Consider the following 20,765-nt stretch of genomic DNA (forward strand, 5'->3'; position numbering starts at 1 on the left):
TCCGACGACCAGGTGGGAATGGGGTAAACGATCCGGGTGAGTAACTGAAGACAGAACAAACGGAGGTAAGTTTAAGGCAAGCAATACGTAAAAAACAACAAAACAAATTCTATCCAACTTGAGGCTGATCCTCTGGCACATCATACTGTTCATGGCTAACGATCCGGCAGGGAATGGATGTCAGGTCCGGGCTTATGAAGAGGAGAGATGATGATCAGGACCAGGTGTGCAGATAGCTGATGGGATACAGGTGCGGGTAATCAGAACTCCCAACTGGCTACATTGCCCGGCAACCAGACAGGGTGCGTTCCAGGACGCCGGACAAAACACTCCAGAACAGAACACAGGCAAAAAACAGACTCAGGAAACGGGATTCGTGACAACCTTATACACACAAGTGTAAAGGGATAAAGAATATGTACATAAAGATATATGAATGAGTGATGGTACAGAACGGCATAGGCAAGATGCAGTAGATGGGTACATATGAGATGAGTAATGTAGGGTATGTAAACAAGGTGGCATAGTTTAAAGTGGCTAGTGATACATGTATTACATAAAGATGCAGTAGATGATATAGAGTACAGTATATACAGTGGGGCAAAAAAGTATTTAGTCAGCCACCAATTGTGCAAGTTCTCCAACTTAAAATGATGAGAGAGGCCTGTAATTTACATCATAGGTACACTTCAACTATGAGAGACAAAATGAGGAAAAAATTAGGGGAAAAAATCCAGAAAATCACATTGTAGGATTTTTTATGAATTTATTTGCAAATTATGGTGGAAAATAAGTATTTGGTCACCTACAAACAAGCAAGATTACTGGCTCTCACAGACCTGTAACTTCTTCTTTAAGAGGCTCCTCTGTCCTCCACTCGTTACCTGTATTAATGGTACCTGTTTGAACTTGTTATCAGTATAAAAGACACCCGTCCACAACCTCAAACAGTCACACTCCAAACTCCATTATGGCCAAGACCAAAGAGCTGTCAAAGGACACCAGAAACAAAATTGTAGACCTGCACCAGGCTGGGAAGACTGAATCTGCAATAGGTAAGCAGCTTGGTTTGAAGAAATCAACTGTGGGAGCAATTATTAGGAAATGGAAGACATACAAGACCACTGATAATCTCCCTCGATCTGGGGCTCCACGCAAGATCTCACCCCGTGGGGTCAAAATGATCACAAGAATGGTGAGCAAAAATCCCAGAACCACACAGGGGGACCTAGTGAATGACCTGCAGAGAGCTGCGACCAAAGCAACAAAGCCTACCATCAGTAACACACTACGCCGCCAGGGACTCAAATCCTGCAGTGCCAGACGTGTGTCCCCCTGCTTAAGCCAGTACATGTCCAGGCCTGTCTGAAGTTTGCTAGAGAGCATTTGGATGACCCAGAAGAAGATTGGGAGAATGTCATATGATCAGATGAAACCAAAATATAACTTTTTGGTAAAAACTCAACTCGTCGTGTTTGGAGGACAAAGAATGCTGAGTTGCATCCAAAGAACACCATACCTACTGTGAAGCATGGGGGTGGAAACTTCATGCTTTGGGGCTGTTTTTCTGCAAAGGGACCAGGACGACTGATCCGTGTAAAGGAAAGAATGAATAGGGCCATGTATCGTGAGATTTTGAGTGAAAAACCTCCTTCCATCAGCAAGGGGATTGAAGATGAAACGTGGCTGGGTCTTTCAACATGACAATGATCCCAAACACACCGCCCGGGTAACGAAGGAGTGGCTTCGTAAGAAGCATTTCAAGGTCCTGGAGTGGCCTAGCCAGTCTCCAGATCTCAACCCCATAGAAAATCTTTGGAGGGAGTTGAAAGTCCATGTTGCCCAGCAACAGCCCCAAAACATCACTGCTCTAGAGGAGATCTGCATGGAGGAATGGGCCAAAATACCAGCAACAGTGTGTGAAAACCTTGTGAAGACTTACAGAAAACGTTTGACCTCTGTCATTGCCAACAAAGGGTATATAACAAAGTATTGAGATAAACCTTTGTTATTGACCAAATACTTATTTTCCACCATCATTTGCAAATAAATTCATTAAAAATCCTACAATGTGAATTTCTGGATTTCTTTTCCTCATTTTGTCTGTCACAGTTGAAGTGTAGCTATGATTAAAATTACAGGCCTCTCTCATCTTTTTAAGTGGGAGAACTTGCACAATTGGTGGCTGACTAAATACTTTTTTGCCCCACTGTACATATACATATAAGATGAGTAATGTAGGGTATGTAAACATTATATTAAGTGGCATTGTTTAAAGTGGCTAGTGATACATTTTTTACATCAATTTCCATTATTAAAGTGGCTGGAGTTGAGTCAGTATGTTGGCAGCAGCCACTCAATGTTAGTGGTGGCTGTTTAACAGTCTGATGGCCTTGAGATAGAAGCTGTTTTTCAGTCTCGGTCCCTGCTTTGATGCACCTGTACTGACCTGGCCTTCTGGATGATAGCGGGGTGAACAGGCAGTGCCTCGGGTGGTTGTTGTCCTTGATGATCTTTATGGCCTTCCTGTGACATCGGGTGGTGTAGGTGTCCTGGAGGGCAGGTAGTTTGCCCCCGGTGATGCGTTGTGCAGACCTACTACCCTCTGGAGTGCCTTACGGTTGTGGGCGGAGCAGTTGCCGTACCAGGCTGTGATACAGCCCGACAGGATGCTGAATCTGTAGAAGTTTGTGAGTGCTTTTGGTGACAAGCCGAATTTCTTCAGCCTCCTGAGGTTGAAGAGGCGCTGCTGCGCCTTCTTCACAATGCTGTCTGTGTGGGTGGACCAATTCAGTTTGTCCGTGATGTGTACGCCGACGAACTTAAATACTACCCTTTCCACTACTGTCCCGTCGATGTGGACAGGGGGGTGCTCTATCTGCTGTTTCCTTAAGTCCACAATCATCTCCTTTGTTTTGTTGACGTTGAGTGTGAGGTTATTTTCCTGACACCACACTCCGAGGGCCCTCACTTCCTCCCTGTAGGCCGTCTCGTCGTTGTTGGTAATCAAGCGTACCACTGTAGTGTCGTCCGCAAACTTGATGATTGAGTTGGAGGCGTGCATGGCCACGCAGTCGTGGGTGAACAGGGAGTACAGGAGAGGGCTCAGAACGCAGCCTTGTGGGGCCACAGTGTTGAGGATCAGCGGGGTGGAGATGTTGTTACCTACCCTCACCACCTGGGGGCGGCCCGTCAGGAAGTCCAGTACCCAGCTGCACAGGATAGGGTCGAGACCCAGGGTCTCGAGCTTGATGACAAGTTTGGAGGGTACTATCGTGTTAAATGCTGAGCTGTAGTCGATGAACAGCATTCTCACATAGGTATTCCTCTTGTCCAGATGGGTTAGGGCAGTGGGCAGTGTGCAGTGTGGTTGCGATTGCGTCGTCTGTGGACCTATTGGGGCGGTAAGCAAATTGGAGTGGATCTAGGGTGTCAGGTAGGGTGGAGGTGATATGGTCCTTGACTAGTCTCTCAAAGCACTTCATGATGACGGAAGTGAGTGCTACGGGGCGGTAGTCGTTCAGCTCAGTTACCTTAGCTTTCTTGGGAACAGGCACAATGGTGGCCCTCTTGAAGCATGTGGGTACAGCAGACTGGGATAAGGATTGATTGAGTATGTCCGTAAACACACCAGCCAGCTGGTCTGCGCATGCTCTGAGGACGCGGCTGGGGATGCCGTCTGGGCCTGCAGCTTTGCGAGGGTTAACACGTTTCAATGTTTTACTCACGTTGACTGCAGTGAAGGAGAGTCCGCAGATTTTGTTAGCGGTCCGTGTCAGTGGCACTGTATTGTCCTCAAAGCGAGCAAAAAAGTTATTTAGTCTGTCTGGGAGCAAGACATCCTGGTCCATGACGGGTCTGGTTTTCTTTTTGTAATCCTTGATTGGCTGTAGACCCTGCCACATACCTCTTGTGTCTAAGCCGTTGAATTGCAACTCTACTTTGTCTCTATACTGACGCTTAGCTTGTTTGATTGCCATGCGGAGGGAATAGCTACACTGTTTGTATTCGGTCATGTTTCCGGTCACCTTGCCCTGGTTAAAAGCAGTGGTTCGCGCTTTCAGTTTCGTGTGAATGAATGCCATCAATCCACGGTTTCTAGTTTGGGAATGTTTTAATCGTTGCTGTGGGTATAACATCTCCGATGCACTTTCTAATGAACTCGCTCACCGAATCAGCATATTCGTCAATCTAACTAATTATGTGACTTCTGAAGGTAATTGGTTGCACCAGATCTTATTTAGGGACTTCATAGCAAAGGGGGTGAATACATATGCACTCACCGCTTTTCCTTTAACCTCATAGTCCGCCCCATCCCGCATGCCGTATCGTTACTACAGCCTCAAGCTCATTACCATAACGCAACGTTAGCGATTTCTAAAAATCGCAAATGAAATGAATTAAATATGCCTGCTCTCAAGCTTATCCTTTTCTTAACAATCCTGTCGTCTCAGATTTTCAAAATATGCTTTAGAACCAGAGAAAATCAATAATTTGTGTAAGAGTGGTGATAGCTAGCTTAGCATTTAGCGTTAGCATTTAGCACGCAACATATTCACAAAAACCAGCCAAGGAATCAAATAAAATAATTTACCTTTGAAGAACTTCAGATGTTTCAATGAGGAGACTCTCAGTTACATAGCAGATGTCCAGTTTTTCCTGAAAGATTCTTGTGTAGGACACATCGTTCCCTTTTGTTACTATGCATTTGGCTACCGAAACTAACCGAAAATTCAGTCACCTACACGTCAAACTTTTTTCCGAATTAACTCCATAATATCGACTGAAACATGTAAAACGTTGTTTGAATCAATCCTGAAGGTGGTTTGTCATATATCTCTCCATTGAAAGCACCGTCCTTGAAGCCTGCTTTGTTGTCTGATTCGAATGGAAAAATACTGGGAGCTGACTTTTGCGCACCAAATGCCACGCAGACACCAAGCGGGACACTTGGCAATTGTAGTCTCTTATGGTCAATCTTCCAATGATATGCCTACAAATACGTCACAATGCTGCAGAGACCTTGGGGAAACAAGATAAAGTGTCAGTTTATTCCTGTCGCATTCACAGCCATATAAGGCGATCATGGAAAACGTAGCCTCAAAAATCCTGTTCATTTCCTGGTCGGTCATACATCTTGGTTTTGCCCGAAGCATTTGTTCTAAGGGACTCACAGTGAAAATCTTTGCAGTTCTGGAAACGTAAGAGTGTCTTCTTTCCAAAACTATCAATTCCAAGCATATTCGAGCATCTTTTCGTGACAAAATATTGCGCTTAAAACGGGCACGTCTTTTTATCCAAAAATGAAATACTGCCCCTAGAGTACTAACAGGTTAAATTTTGTTATTTTTTTATTTTTTTAAATTCACTTCACCAATTTGGACTATTTTGTGTATGTCCATTACAAATAAAATAAAAATATATTTAAATTACAGGTTGTATTGCAACAAATTTGGAACAACGCTGAGGGGATGAATACTTTTGCAAGGCACTGTACTCATTCAAGGGTTTTTCTTTATTTTTTATTATTTTCTACATTGTTAAATAATAGTGAAGACATCAAAACTATGAAATAACACATATGGAATCATGTAGTACCAGAAAAGTGTTAAACAAATCTAAATATATTTTAAATTCTTCATAGTAGCCATCCTTTGCCTTGATGACGTCTTTGCACACTCTTGGCATTCTCTCAACCATCTTCATCTGGAATGCTTTTCCAACAGTCTTTTAGGAGTTCCCACATACGCTTTGCACTTGTTGGCTGCTTTTCCTTCACTCTGTGGTCCAACTCATTGCAAGCCATCTCAGTTGGGTTTGAGGTCGGGTGATTGTGGAGGCCGGTCATCTGATGCAGCACTCCACCCTCCTTCTTGGTCAAATAGCCCTTACACAGCCTGGATGTGTGTTGGGTCATTGTCAAAAGGACAGATTTCCACCGGTCTAATGTCCATGGCTCGTGTTTCTTGGCCCAAGCAAATCTATTATTCTTATAGGTGTCCTTTTAGTAGTGTTTTTTTTGCAGCAATGTGACAATGAAGGCCTGATTACACACAGTCTCCTCTGAACAGTAAATGTTGAGATGTGTCTGTTGCTTGAACTCTGTGATGCATATACTCTGCAGCAGAGGTAACTGGGTCTTCCTTTCCTCATGAGAGCCAGTTTCATTTTAGAGCTTGATGGTTTTTGCGACTACTTGAATAAACTTTCAAAGTTCCTGAAATTTTACAGATTGACTGACCTTCATGTCTTAAAGTAATGATGGACCACCGTCATTTCTCTTTTTTTTATTTTAGCTATTGTTTCCATAATATGGACTTGGTATTTTACCAAATAGGGCTATCTTCTGTACACCTTGTTACAACACAACTGATTGGCTCAAACGCATTAGGAAGGAAAGAAATTCCACAAATGAACTTTTAACAAGGCACACCTGTTTATTGAAATGCATTTCAGGTGACTACCACATAAAGCTGGTTTGGAAAAAAAGCCAGGAGGGGTGAATAGTTTTGCAAAGCACTGTAGTGGCATGTAATTTGTAAATCCAAAAACGTTCCCTTTGGTTTAGCTGTTTAAGACGGTTCCCTTTTCTAATTGATGCTGGAACATGATCAATACCCATAGCTTGTAGGGAGGCAGGGTTGGCATGGTGTAAGGACTTGTAGCTTGCCAAGGGGTAGTCTTCATTCCCTACCCATATGGCGTACTGTTCCGCTAAGCGGTCTTGAAGACGTCTCTTTGTTCGTCCAATGTAGAACACCTTGCACTGTGGACATTCCAATCTGTAGATGACATGAGCTGATTTGCAGTTAATGAAATGCTTGACTTGATACTCCATTTTAGAAGCTGTGTCAACAACATCGTTTTTCTCTATTTTGCAATGGTTGCACTGGTTGCATTTAAAAGATCCCTTGGGTTTGTAGTCTAGCCATGTTTTTTGAGAGTCAGCAGGAAGATAACTGTGGGCTAATTTGTCATGTAGGGTAGGACATCTGTTAAAGCTTATGACTGGTGGCTCTGGGAAGACTTGGCGTTGTAGCCTATCACTTTGGATGATTCCCTAATTATTTTTTATGATTATCTTAATGTTCTCTGCTTCAGTGCTGTATTTTGTAACAAAGTACACTCTCTCTGATGTATCATGAGGCACTCTCCTTCACAACAAGTTCTCTTTGTCAAGTCATTGGGCCCTTATATCTGCATCTTTCAGGACCTGAGTGCTGTAGCCCCGATTCAAGAAGCAATTCTCCAATTCAGCAGATTTGACACTGTAGTCTGTTTCCTGATCGCAAATTCTGCGGACTCTTTGGAATTGGCCTTTATTTAACCAGATAGGCCAGTTGAGAACAAGTTCTCATTTACTGTAACGGTATTCCTGTGGTGAAGTAAAGGCGGACCAAAATGCAGCATGGTTTCTTTGATTCATGTTTAATAACAAAAGATAAACACGAACAATAAACGTGGAAAACCAAAAATAGCCCTATCTGGTACAAAACACAGAGACAGGAACAATCACCCACAAACATACAGTGAAACCCAGGCTACCTAAATATGGTTCCCAATCAGAGACAATGACTAACACCTGCCTCTGATTGAGAACCATATCAGGCCAAACATAGAACTAGACAAACTAGACATGTAACATAGAATGCCCACTCAGATCACACCCTGACCAACCAAAACATAGAAACATACAAAGCAAACTATGGTCAGGGTGTGACATTTACAACTGCGACCTGGCCAAATAACACAGTTACGCATGGGATAAACAAACGTACAGTCAATAATACAATAGAAAAGTCTACATACAGTGTGTGCAAATGTATTAAGATGTTGGAGGTAAGGCAATAAATAGGCCATAGTGGCGAAATAATTACAATTGAGCAATTAAACACTGGAGTGATAGGTGTCCAGAAGATGAATGTGCAAGTAGAGATACTGGGGTGCAAAGGAGCAAAAAAATTATTTGTTCCAGTCATTGGCAGCAGAGAACTGGAAGGAAAGGCGGCCAAACGAGGACTTGGCTTTGGGGGTGACCCAGTGAATATACCTGCTGGAGCACATGCTACGTGTGGTTGCTGCTATGGTGACCAGTGAGCTGAGATAAGGCGGGGCTTTACCTAGCAAAGACTTATAGATGACCCGGAGCTAGCGGGTTTAGCGACGAATATGATGCGAGGGACAGCCAACGAGAGCATACAGGTATTATATGGGGCTTGGGTGACAAAACGGATGGCACTGTGATAGACTACATTCAATTTGCTGAGTAGAGTGTTGGAGGCTATTTTGTAAATGACATCTCTGAAGTCGAGGATCGGTAGGATAGTCAGTTTTACGAGGGAATGTTTGGCAGCATCAGTGAAGGATGCTTTGTTGCTAAATAGGAAGCCGATTCTAGATTTAATTTAGGATTGGAGATGCTTAATGTGAGTCTGCAAACAACTTTTGACATTTTTACTGATGTCAATGTCCGGAAAATGAATGTTATCCTTGCTGTACTCCATAGTTAGTTTGATATTAGGGTTAATACTGTTAAGGTATTGGTGGAAGGAAATAAGTTTATCTTCTGAGACGGACCAAAACAGGCAAACATCATCAATATAGCGTCCCCACCATATAATCCGGTCAAAGAAATGGTTATTAGAAGGATCCAAAATTAAGTCACTTTCCCATATACCCAAGTACAAACCAGCGTAGGAAGGGCTGTAAGCAAACTCCCATGGCACACCCTGTTAAAAATACGTTCCTAAAAAATAAAGATGTTATGATTAAGAGTCCATTCAGTCAGTGAGACAATAAATTCTGTAGGAGGCATCTCAGTTTCAGGTCGGGTACTCAAGAAATGGTGCATAGCTGCCAAACCCTGTTCATGCTCAATGGTGGTGTATAGAGACTCCACATCCATGGTGACTAAAAAGGAAGCTGTAGCTATATTGTTCAATTCCTTAATTTTGTTCAACACATCTGTAGTATATTGAAGATAGGCTGGGAGTGACGGCAGAAAAGGCTTAATAAAGCAATCAATGTACTTAGAGATGGGTTCTGTCAGATTTTCATTACCACTAATGACTGGTCTGTCTGTTTTTTTTTCAAGATTCTTGTGGACATTTGGAAGAAGGTCAAAAGAAGCCATACGCGGACTGCCATTTAAAAGAACTTTGAACTCCTTGTCTGAAATGTAGCCATTCTCCTTAGCTTCTGTGAGGATCCCTTTCGATTCAGTTTTTAGGTCCTCTGTAGGGTTGAAGGTAAGAGATTGGTAGAATTTGATGGTGGTAGGCTTCTGTCACATATTTGTCCTTACTCCACACTACTGTCTGTTTTTTTTAACCACAATCCATCCATTTTTGAACAATGATTGAACTGCATCCCTTTCTGTCTTAAATTACGTTGTGTTTGGTTAGAGTCAATTTTACCCCTAAAACATATTCTCCAGATCAAAATTCACCTTCTTGGCAAATGTATTTAGTGTGGCATTCTGGACGATGGGACAACTGCGCCCAATGTTAAGTGCCCTCTCTGCTTAGCAGCATACTCTGCTCAGTTTGGCAGCCGCGCAAGTGGGAGATCTCCGTGTGCTTCAGTTTACCAGATCTTTTTTTCTCAGTTAACTTGAAGATCACTCCACGACCCACATGTTGCAGCGCTGTCGTTCAGCAGCAGATGATGCGCTGTCTCAGCCACTGCCTTGTCATTCCCACTCGCCTTCACTCACCACTGTCATCAAATGGACTCAAGCTAGCCACAAGTTCTGGCTGAGCTCAATCGTCATGAAACGCAAACACAGCGATGAGTTTCTCTCTCTTGGTTTCACACAAATTTGAGAACTAACGAGGAGCGCCCACAAAACAAATAATTTCTAATTTGGGTCCCAGGCTGAAAAAGTTTAAGAACCCCATGCTCTAGATCATCATGGTATTTGTAGTTCTTTGTGATAGCCACATTATCAGCTAATTAGCGTTTCACTTTTTGGGGGGTAAATACAGGTGAACATATTTATAAAAGTCACCCTGTCCTACCTAGAGAGATTTACACAGTTATCAAAACAGCACACCAGGGTAAACATAAGCCCTTATTTGAAGTGTTTCTAAAATCCCATATGGGAAAAATATATGATGGAAAAACGGTTGGAACCATTTCCCGTGTGACCGCTAGGTTTTATGGGTAGTATGACAAAGATTAGCCGTCGAGCCAGCTCTATGATCCACTCTAATCAAACAAGTAGTTGAGAAGTCTAAATGTTATCTCAGCACGCCATCTTGTGGCAATAATCGGACAGCGTTTGTTGTAAAAGTCACAGGTTTGGCAGGAACGCAAATCACAGGTGACAACTCCGAGTAGCACAATATGGCTGAACAAGCCTTCTTTATCCGCGTTTATTGGTTTTGCAAATGGGTTTTTAAGGAAACCTGGTGATAGGACAGGTTCATTTGCACACAGTTTATGTTGAACGAAGTGTCCGATTAACTCCACCAACGGTTCATCGGGTTACCAGAAATTGACTCCACCATGGAGTTGAGTTTAGTCAGCTAATATTACCCACTCAGTGGTGTGCTGTCTCTGGAAAGCTTACCTACACAGCCTTTTAAAACGAGAAGTTGAATGTCCACAAGGGACCACTAGGCTACACCTTCTGCATTTCTCGCATAGAAATCGAAACCAAAATGAAGCTGTCTCGAAAGAAATCCTGTGAGGTGACAATTAAACGAATGTCATAGAGCAATACAAGACGAGACTTAAAGATCAAACGTGCGCTGCTGGAGACAACACAATTAAACTGGCTCCTCTAAACAAAAGAAATGGATCCACGGCAGCAGGAATCTTCACAGGGCAAGGTAAATAAACCCGCTATTATGTCCTAATCATTCAAAGCCTCCTCTGGTTTGTCTCATTGAAGGAAACATCTGTCAAACGGTCAGTTCGTTTGTTATGTTATTAACCAAGTGTTTTACACAAGAAGTGAAGTGCACCCTAATTCTGTAATCCCTACCCAAAACTCCACTTCCTGATTGTTTCATTGTGAATGAATTATTGTCCAGCCAATGCAATATCCTGTTCACAACTGAAACAAACATGCATTGTTTTGGGGGATCGGCTAAATTATTGTTGCAAGAATATTATTCAAGAATTGTGGTCATTCTAGCACAAGTAAATATTGCACATTCGGTTTGTACTGGCAGTCCCATCCCAGAAACAAATGCATTAGTTACACATCAGCTAAAAACACTAGAGTAAAGTTCAACACCCCCCCATATTATTGATATGATTGTACTTTCACTTTCAAGAGCTCCACCATGCCACACAAAGAACGCAGTGAAGAGTCACGTGACAAGAGGCCCAGCGACGTACCTATCAAACATAACACTGAGGTATATAATCCATACACCAATCAGTCATTCAATCAATTTAACTGTAGTTGTGTTTGAGTGATTGTGTGTAACGGCCGCCTTAGCATGGTCCCAGACAGTCTCAGATCTGTATGTGCTTTTGCCAACTCTTCTGTCATATTCATTTTATTGTGTTTACTGCATAAAGATCTGGCAAAAAGGCTAGAGCACTGTGAAAATAGTTTCTCATCCGGAACAGTAATTAGCTTACTATGTGACATTTTCAGGAGGAGAAACAACCTTTCAGAAGAATGAGAAGTCCACCTAGACCCAGAATAACTGGTTCATTTAGACCAAGATTTGGAGGAAGATTCTACAGACCGCGGTAAGATTAGAGGGCATTTCAGAGCAACCTTGTAAATGTTCAAGGGTTTGCTCTTGATAATTTCAACATTTCCTTATCTTCACCCACTTTCGTCCAATTCAGATTTAGGTTGTAGAAATATTCACTCACTCACTCATCCATATACACTACTTTTCAAAAGTTTGGGGTCACTTAGAAATGTCTTTGTTTTACATGAAAACATGCATCAAATTTACATTTAACATTTACATTTAAGTCATTTAGCAGACGCTCTTATCCAGAGCGACTTACAAATTGGTGCGTTCACCTTAAGACATCCAGTGGAACAGCCACTTTACAATAGTGTCTAAATATTTTAAGGGGGGGGTGGAGAGAAGGATTACTTTATCCTATCCTAGGTATTCCTGAAAGAGGTGGGGTTTCAGGTGTCTCCGGAAGGTGGTGATTGACTCCGCTGTCCTGGCGTCGTGAGGAGTTTGTTCCACCATTGGGGGCCAGAGCAGCGATTTTGACTGGGCTGCGCAGGAACTGTACTTCCTCAGTGGTAGGGAGGCGAGCAGGCCAGAGGTGGATGAACGCAGTGCCCTTGTTTGGGTGTAGGGCCTGATCAGAGCCTGGAGGTACTGAGGTGCCGTTCCCCTCACAGCTCCGTAGGCAAGCACCATGGTCTTGTAGCGGATGCGAGCTTCAACTGGAAGCCAGTGGAGAGAGCGGAGGAGCGGGTGACGTGAGAGAACTTGGGAAGGTTGAACACCAGACGGGCTGCGGCGTTCTGGATGAGTTGTAGGGGTTTAATGGCACAGGCAGGAGCCCAGCCAACAGCGAGTTGCAGTAATCCAGACGGGAGATGACAAGTGCCTGGATTAGGACCTGCGCTGCTTCCTGTGTGAGGCAGGGTCCACTCTCAAATGAACCTACAAGAACGGGCCACCGCCTTGATGTTAGTTGAGAACACAGGGTGTTGTCCAGGATCACGCCAAGGTTCTTAGCGCTCTGGGAGGAGGACACAATGGAGTTGTCAACCGTGATGGCGAGATCATGGAATGGGCAGTCCTTCCCGGGAGGAAGAGCAGCTCCGTCTTGCCGAGGTTCAGCTTGAGGTGGTGATCCGTCATCCACACTGATATGTCTGCCAGACATGCAGAGATGCGATTCGCCACCTGGTCATCAGAAGGGGGAAAGGAGAAGATTAATTGTGTGTCGTCTGCATAGCAATGATAGGAGAGACCATGTGAGGTTTGACTGAGCCAAGTGACTTGGTGTATAGCGAGAATAGGAGAGGGCCTAGAACAGAGCCCTGGGGGACGCCAGTGGTGAGAGCGCGTGGTGAGGAGACAGATTCTCGCCACGCCACCTGGTAGGAGCGACCTGTCAGGTAGGACGAATCAAGCGTGGGCCGCGCCGGAGATGCCCAACTCGGAGAGGGTGGAGAGGAGGATCTGATGGTTCACAGTATCGAAGGCAGCCGATAGGTCTAGAAGGATGAGAGCAGAGGAGAGAGAGTTAGCTTTAGCAGTGCGGAGGGCCTCCGTGATACAGAGAAGAGCAGTCTCAGTTGAATGACTAGTCTTGAAACCTGACTGATTTGGATCAAGAAGGTCATTCTGAGAGAGATAGCGGGAGAGCTGGCCAAGGACGGCACGTTCAAGAGTTTTGGAGAGAAAAGAAAGAAGGGATACTGGTCTGTAGTTGTTGACATCGGAGGGATCGAGTGTAGGTTTTTTCAGAAGGGGTGCAACTCTCGCTCTCTTGAAGACAGAAGGGACGTAGCCAGCGGTCAGGGATGAGTTGATGATCAAATGAGTTGCAAAATGAATAGGAAATATAGTCAAGATGATGACAAGGTTATAAATAATGATTTTTAATTGAAATAATAATTTTGTCCTTCAAACTTTGCTTTTGTCAAAGAATCCTCCATTTGCATTAATTACAGCCTTGCAGACCTTTGGCATTCTAGTTGTCAAGTTGTTGAGGTAATCTGAACAGATTTCACCCAATGCTTCCTGAAGCGCCACCCACAAATTGGATTGGCTTGATGGGCACTTCTTTACGTACCATTCGGTCAAGCTCTCTCTCACAACAGCTCAATAGGGTTGAGATCCGGTGACTGTGCTGGCCACTCCATTATAGACAGAATACCAGCTGACTGCTTCTTCCCTAAATAGTTGTTGCATAGTTTGGGGTGGCAGGTTAGGGGCAGCAGGTTTGGGACAGCAGGTAGCCTAGTGGTTAGAGTGTTGGGCCAGTAACCGAAAGGTTGCTAGATCAAATCCCCAAGCTGACAAGGTAAAAGTTAACCCACTGTTCCTAGGCCGTCATTGTAAATAATAATTTGTTCTTACCTGACTTGCCTAGTTAAATGAAGGTTAAATAAAAAATAATAATGATAGTTTGGAGCTGTGCTTTGGGTTGTTGTCCTACTGTAGGAGGAAATTTGCTCCAATTAAGCGCCGTTGCAAAATGGAGATATAGCCTTCCTTCTTCAAGATCCCTTTTACCCTGTACAAATCTCCCACTTTTCCACCACCAAAGCACCCCCAGACCTACACATTGCCTCCACCATGATTGACAGATGGCGTCAAGCACTCCGCCAGCATCTTTTCATTTTTTCTGCATCTCACGAATGTTCTTCTTTGTGATCCTTCATTTCTCAGAACAAGAATAGACTGACGAGTTTCAGAAGAAAGGTCTTTGTTTCTGGCCATTTTGAGCTTGTAATCACCCACAAATGCTGATGCTCCAGATACTCAACTAGTCTAAAGAAGGCCAGTTTTATTGCTTCTTTAATCAGAACAACAGTTTTCAGCTGTGCTAGCATAATTGCGAAAGGGTCTTCTAATGATCAATTAGCCTTTTCAAATGATAAACTTGAATTAGCTAACACAATGTGCCATTGGAACACAGGAGTGATGGTTGCTGATAATGGGCCTCTGTACGCCTATGTAGATATTCCATTAAAAATCAGCCGTTTCCAGCTACAATAGTCATTTACAACATTAACAATTTCTACACTGTATTTCTGATCAATTTGATGTTATTTTAATGGACAAAATGTTTTGCTTTTCTTTCAAAAACAAGGACATTTCTAAGTGACCCCAATCTTTTGAACGGTAGTATAAATATTTTTTTTACTGTTTTCCTTCCTGTATAGATTCATAAGGGACGATCATTCATTCCGGAAGCCCCGCTTCAGTTTTGGGTTCCAAAGGTACCACCCTTTCACCCCTCGCCCACGGTTCAACTGGAGGGACCAGTCCGACCCACCACAAGGCCCCCCGTGCCCTAACAACCAGTACAACAACCAGAGGAACATGGACAGGAGCGGTCCCGCCAGGGCCTCTACTCCTAAAGAACACAGCAGTAGGTTTATACTCACGTAGCAGTTTAGGGAGGGTTAGACCAAATGACTCGGTGGTTACAGGGTAAGAGCTCTACCATCTGTGCCATGAACCAAATATCTTGGCAGTTTAAAAGTACAGGCAATACATACTTAGACCTATATCACTTTCCTCTTGTGAACACTAGAGAGCAGTGTGAGCAAGCAGTGGCCATGTTGACTAGGAATAATATTTCCATTCTAACATATAGGCTACGTTTGGAATGTGTTTTGCTCATCAGCATTCCCGGTGGTTGATATTCACCAAGCAATAACATGACAATGTTACATAATGCTGGCTGCACAAGGCATTGGTAGATATTCATCAAATTATAGGTGCTGTCTTTGCGTTTTGAATCAGTGGATAACTAATTGGTCTCTAGACTCTACCCACACACTCACACATACCATTTTGTTCGTGTTTCTGTTTCATTTATTTGTTTCCTGCAAATATTTGTCTTACATTTGAACTCTGCATTGTCGCGAATGGGCTCGTACTGTAAGTAAAGCCTTTCACAGTAAAGTCTACACCTGTTGTAATCGGAGCATGTGACCAATAACATTTGATTTGGTCACTATTAACCATTTGTATTTAGCCACTGTATATTCCTACATGTTTCTGATCATCAGATTTCTCCTCATCACGTTATTATCATGAAGAGTTTTGTAAGACCACAGTCGATGTGCTTGCAAGTCAACAATTAGCACTTATGGTTTAGCCCCATTCTCTTATCATGTTTGAAAGTGTTTTCTTGAATAACTTTGCATTGCCTGAAGAAGAACTTTGTCTTGTTACCTGCAATAGAAACCATACATGTCATCTTTACTCTCTTTGGTGTTGATAACATGAGCTGTATTGCTTTTCTCAACCACAGTGGTGTTTTCTTCTCCTATTTAATTCAGCTGCTAAGTCTCTGCGCAGACTGCAGTGCTGTGGAAGTGTGTGAGAGAGAGATTGTGTGAGGAACAGGTTGCTCTATGTGCCTGAGAGATATGCTATTATGGTGACTCATCTCTATAGTGTGTTACAGAAAGAGAGAGAAAATGAGAGCGAGAAAGCAAAAGAAAATGAGGAGAAAGAGGGAGTGAAGTACCGGGCAGACAGCCAGCTGTATATACTGAGCCCTAACAAAGCTATCGCCTCATATAGGCACACTGCAGTCAAACGTTGCTAGGCAGCTTTCTCAAATCACACCCAATGGATTGTGCTTAAAGAAACATTCATTTTAGCCCCTGCACACTGCCTGTAGACAATAAACCTCCCGCTGCCCGCAGAGAGATGGGGAAGCTTAAGCCTGAATTGTACCTGCAGCTAGAGACACCAATGTGATGAGAGTTGAGGACACTGGGTAGATTGAGGAGTCCCAGCATCAATCAGAGATAGTTAATTTAGAGATACCACCTATGCCAATCAAAGATTTTCGAGTTTATCACAGATGTCAGCTGCTGTAGTTTAGCTCTAACTTATCCCCCCATCTGTTCCCGAGCTGGTAGAGTGTGTTGTGTTGAATTGTTGTGAAGACGTGGTTTGTCTGTGTTATGTTGCAGGTGCTCTCAGGTCTTCTGCAGGCCCCAGCAGAGAGAAGGAGAAGCAGCCTGTGTCGTTCATAGTAAGTCCACATTCCACCACTCCTCTCTGCCTCTTCTGGGATGGGGGGAGTCTGCGCTGTACACAGTAGTGCACACATACTGTATCTGCTGTCCTACTCCCGTAGTGTATGGTGGTGGCCGAAAAAGTCTAATCATTCCCTTCATCTTCCAAAAAGTACAACATGCAGGCCTCTTTCATCATAAAAAACTTTTAGCCACTAAGGTAGCTTCACACAAATGATCCCTCCCTGCTTGACTGCTGCTTCAATTTCTCAGAAGTGAGATGCTCCACACTGGGAGGTACGCATTGCAACACATTTCCTCATGTTGAATAGAAACCTGAGTGCATCTCTTTTCCCATGATGTTCGCGATCAAAAATATTTAGTACACACACAGACTTTCACAGTCCTTCAAATCACAGAATGAAAAGAACCCTCAAACATTTGAGCAATCTTGGCTAGACTGCTCGGGAAGATTATTAACGTGTGTGTGTATGCATGTGTGTGTGTGTGTGTCCTCCACGCCCCTTGGTGTGATAGGAATTGGAAGGACAGAGAAAGCACAGACGCAGCATAAAGAATGAGAAAGTTGGAGTAATTGTGTGGTCTGACTTGGAGAGGAGCACAAGGTCGTCGTCGTCTTCAGTTTAAACATGCTCATTATTCAAATAGCCTGGCTGCCTGCTAACTTTAATGAGAGAGAGAGATGCACTTTTAAGGAACTCAACAACAGTCAGATGGGCTCTGAAAGGCAAACACAGGCAGACTAGCCACGTGCTGCCAGAGTACTGACGGTGTGTTAAGGTCTTAAGGAATACTTATAACTGTCTCTCACCCCTGTGTTTCTGTAGGTGGCTCAAGAGAAGGAGAGATCCCACAGCAAAGAAAGAGAGAGGGGTAGAGAGCTCCCCTCCACCATAAGCAGGGCCACAGCACGAAACAGAGCCATCCAACAGAAGAGGAGAGAAATCGAGCAGGTATAGCACCATTCACAGTACAGGGAAACAGATCGAGAAAGAGAGGGGATGTACCACATTGCAGCAGCAGGTGAGGAGAGAGGTAAAAGGATTTACACTAGTGTAAACACCAAAAACCGAGATTTGATCACTGCGGCGCCAAAACTAATTGAGAAATGGCCAGCTGAAGCTGCCTCGAATTTATCATAATTTGTTTCTTCCTTTTAGTAGCTGAAATGTTGAATAGGTAATCAGTCATGATCAGAGCCAATACATGGTGATGTTGTACATCCCTGGGTTGTTTACCTCCAATCACTCTTAAGCGCCTATCAGAGTCCAAAATGTGTACACGTGCACACAGCAGTGTTCTAGAATATTGGACCGTTGGCTTTCATACTTTTTGAATGATCTGTGCGGCTCAAGCAATTTCTCCAACTGTCAACACATTGAAATGGATAGAGGACGCGTACACGGAGCCATGTTGGATGGGAATTGTGAGGAGGTGTGCATTCGGGCTGTGCGGATTGTGTTCTCAGAGCAGCTATGTCACAATGGGACCCCGGACTATCACCTCTCTGCGTCTGTGGACTCTGAATTATGCCGAAGATGGAGCTCCTGTTATTGTCAGGTTGTTTGTCCAGGTTTTTTCATCATAAATCAGTCATCAGATGGGCGTAGTTCGGTTGTCTTTCAATAGGTTTTTAAACACGCGCTGTAATGGATACGTCACAGTTAATATGACAGAACATCACATGAAGCGTTGTCAGTGGGAGGTGTGTGTGTGTTGGGTGTTGTCTCTCCATCCACTCGACTGATGAGAAGTTCACTCTCGCTCTTCACATCTCCATGGTAACTGGAGAAGGTAGGCTCTGTCAGAGAGCAGTCTGGCAACAGGTAGCTGAAATACTCGTCCTCCAAAGACACACACACAATAAATATAACATTTTTGTTGTGGGGGATTAATTGCTTTGCTATAAAGGGCAGAATGACAGATTTTTCCCGTTGTCGGTTCGGTGATTCGAACTAGCCACCTTTCGGTTACTGGCCCAACGCTCTAACCGCTAGGCTGCGCATTCATGCACCAACCAACCCTAATTGTAACCCTAACCTTAAAATAGCCTTTGTCCTCATGAGATGTGGGAAATGTCCCCAAAAGAATCGAAGAACCAACCAACATACACCTTTGCATGGTGTGAACAGCTCTCTGTGCGTGAGTGCTGCTACCTTGGACTATTAATCCACTCCGTGGTAATGGCACACACATGACGGGACCTCTTGCCCCAAGCATCTCTCCCAGAACTCTCTCTCCCTATTTCCCACTTTTACTTTCTAACCTCTCTCTTTCACCTTTTTTCTTTCACCCTCTCTTCACATCCGCTCTATCTCTAGTGATTATTCTCTCTTCACCCCCCCTCTCTTTCTCTATCTCTCCCTCACTCCTATTTCCCCCTCTCCAGTCTCTTGTTTGCCTGCTCCTCTCCTGTGTCTGAATACTTCTGGTAATTCTGTGAGCTGAGTTTCTTTAGACCATCTGTGCTAAGCTCCTCACTGGAACAGGAGCCACAAAACAACCTCTCACGTGCCATGAAAATATGTTTGTGTGTGTGTGTGTTTTATGTCACGCTGGTGTACAGTTAGGACTGTGCCATCGTTTGGTTGCGTTTAGAAGATATAGTTTAGATTAGAAGATGATGTGGTTTAGTAGATAGATTTAGTGTGTACAGTATGTGTTTTAGGACTGTGATGCACAGTTAAGTGTGGTGGTGAAAATGCTGACTGTCTGTGTTTTTTATGCAGGTGTACCGTCAGGACTGTGACACGTTTGGCGTGGTGGTGAAGATGCTGATTGCCAAGGACCCGTCTCTGGAGCGGCCCATCCAGCCGTCTCTGAAGGAGAACCTCGGGGAGATCGGCCTGCGCTGTGTAGAGGCCATGCAACAGTTCATAGAGGAGTATGACACCAGGGAACCATCACCACAGTGACACACACTCCCCTTTGTCTTAACCTGTGTAAGTGGTGTGCTTGTATACCAAAACATACACACACAGTCATATCTCACAAAGCTCAGAAATGAAACTCAATATTGTATACGTGCTGATTGGGTATGTGACATTGCCGATGTTGAATAGCACGAGTCTATGTCATGACTCATGAGCTGGCCTGTCCTAGTGTCCTTGGTCAGTCAGGCCAAAGTCACTCCTGGTGCTCAGCCTTCTGGAAGCTCTGTCTTGACCAGTGATCGTGACTGCTACTGAAACTCAATAATTTATGATGTGTTATCAACTTTCAATATTGCTCTTGACAATGTGATGGAAGATATAGCTATTGCCCTTGTGTTTCCTACTGAAGTATAGCTAATGAATTCTAAGCCCTGTGACATATATATATAAAAAAATAAAAATACATGACATGATAATTGTACATATATGAGCTATGTTGATATACAAGGATGATTATATCTAATACAGAGGAAGAATCTATTTACACACAACGTTTGAATGTTTTCACTCTAATAAAATAAATCTGCTCTTAAAAATGATATGGGTGTTTGATTCAGTGTTGTATTGTATAGTGCTATTCCCTAGACCCCCTGATCTGCAAATCACCCCGATCTACCAGTAACTGCAAATTCTCTGTACCTCAGTTGGTAGAACATGGCGCATGCAATGCCAGGATACTGGGTTTGAATCCCGGGACCACCCGTATGTAAAATGTATGCATTTAACTTGCTAAATGGCATAAAATTATATTTACAGTATTAAATCAACCTGATCTACATATTTTTCTCATTTACCCAATAAAGGTGGTCAATGTGTGCAGCAGTCAGCTCAGGGCCATCGTATTGAGCATGTAAATTCAGCAAAAAAAGAAACGTCCCTGTCTTTCAAAGATAAATTGTAAAAATCCAAATAACTTTACAGATCGTCATTGTAAAGGGTTTAAACACTGTTTCCCATGCTTGTTCAATAAACCATAAACAATTAATGAACATGCACCTGTAGAACGGTTGTTAAGGCACTAACAGCTTACAGACGGTAGGCAACTAAGGTCACAGTTATGAAAATTTAGGACACTAAAGAGGCCTTTCTACTGACTCTGAAAAACACCAAAAGAAAGATGCCCAGGGTCCCTCATCTGCGTGAACGTGCCC

The 20,765-nt window shown here is 43.5% G+C and overlaps 1 protein-coding gene across 1 annotated transcript; it reads left to right on the plus strand.

Moving 5' to 3' along the window:
• The first annotated feature begins 10,306 nt into the window (after window positions 1-10,306).
• LOC115131845 (periphilin-1-like) lies at window positions 10,307-20,153 on the plus strand. The gene is made up of 7 exons (XM_029663871.1): window positions 10,307-10,835; window positions 11,286-11,369; window positions 11,615-11,712; window positions 14,843-15,051; window positions 16,616-16,677; window positions 17,509-17,634; window positions 19,411-20,153. The coding sequence occupies exons 1-7, from the start codon at window positions 10,800-10,802 to the stop codon at window positions 19,594-19,596; spliced, it is 801 nt and encodes a 266-aa protein (XP_029519731.1). The 5' UTR covers window positions 10,307-10,799; the 3' UTR covers window positions 19,597-20,153.
• The last annotated feature ends 612 nt before the right edge of the window (window positions 20,154-20,765 follow it).

This window comes from Oncorhynchus nerka, linkage group LG7 (genome assembly GCF_034236695.1).
Source record: "Oncorhynchus nerka isolate Pitt River linkage group LG7, Oner_Uvic_2.0, whole genome shotgun sequence".
NCBI classification, from domain to species: Eukaryota; Metazoa; Chordata; class Actinopteri; order Salmoniformes; family Salmonidae; genus Oncorhynchus; species Oncorhynchus nerka.

Coding starts and splice junctions, on each gene's coding strand:
- LOC115131845 (XM_029663871.1), top strand. CDS start 10,800: ATGGATCCACGGCAGCAGGAATCTTCACAGGGCAAG. Junction 10,836..11,285: donor AGGAATCTTCACAGGGCAAG/GTAAATAAACCC, acceptor TTCACTTTCAAG/AGCTCCACCATGCCACACAA. Junction 15,052..16,615: donor TACTCCTAAAGAACACAGCA/GTAGGTTTATAC, acceptor GTTATGTTGCAG/GTGCTCTCAGGTCTTCTGCA.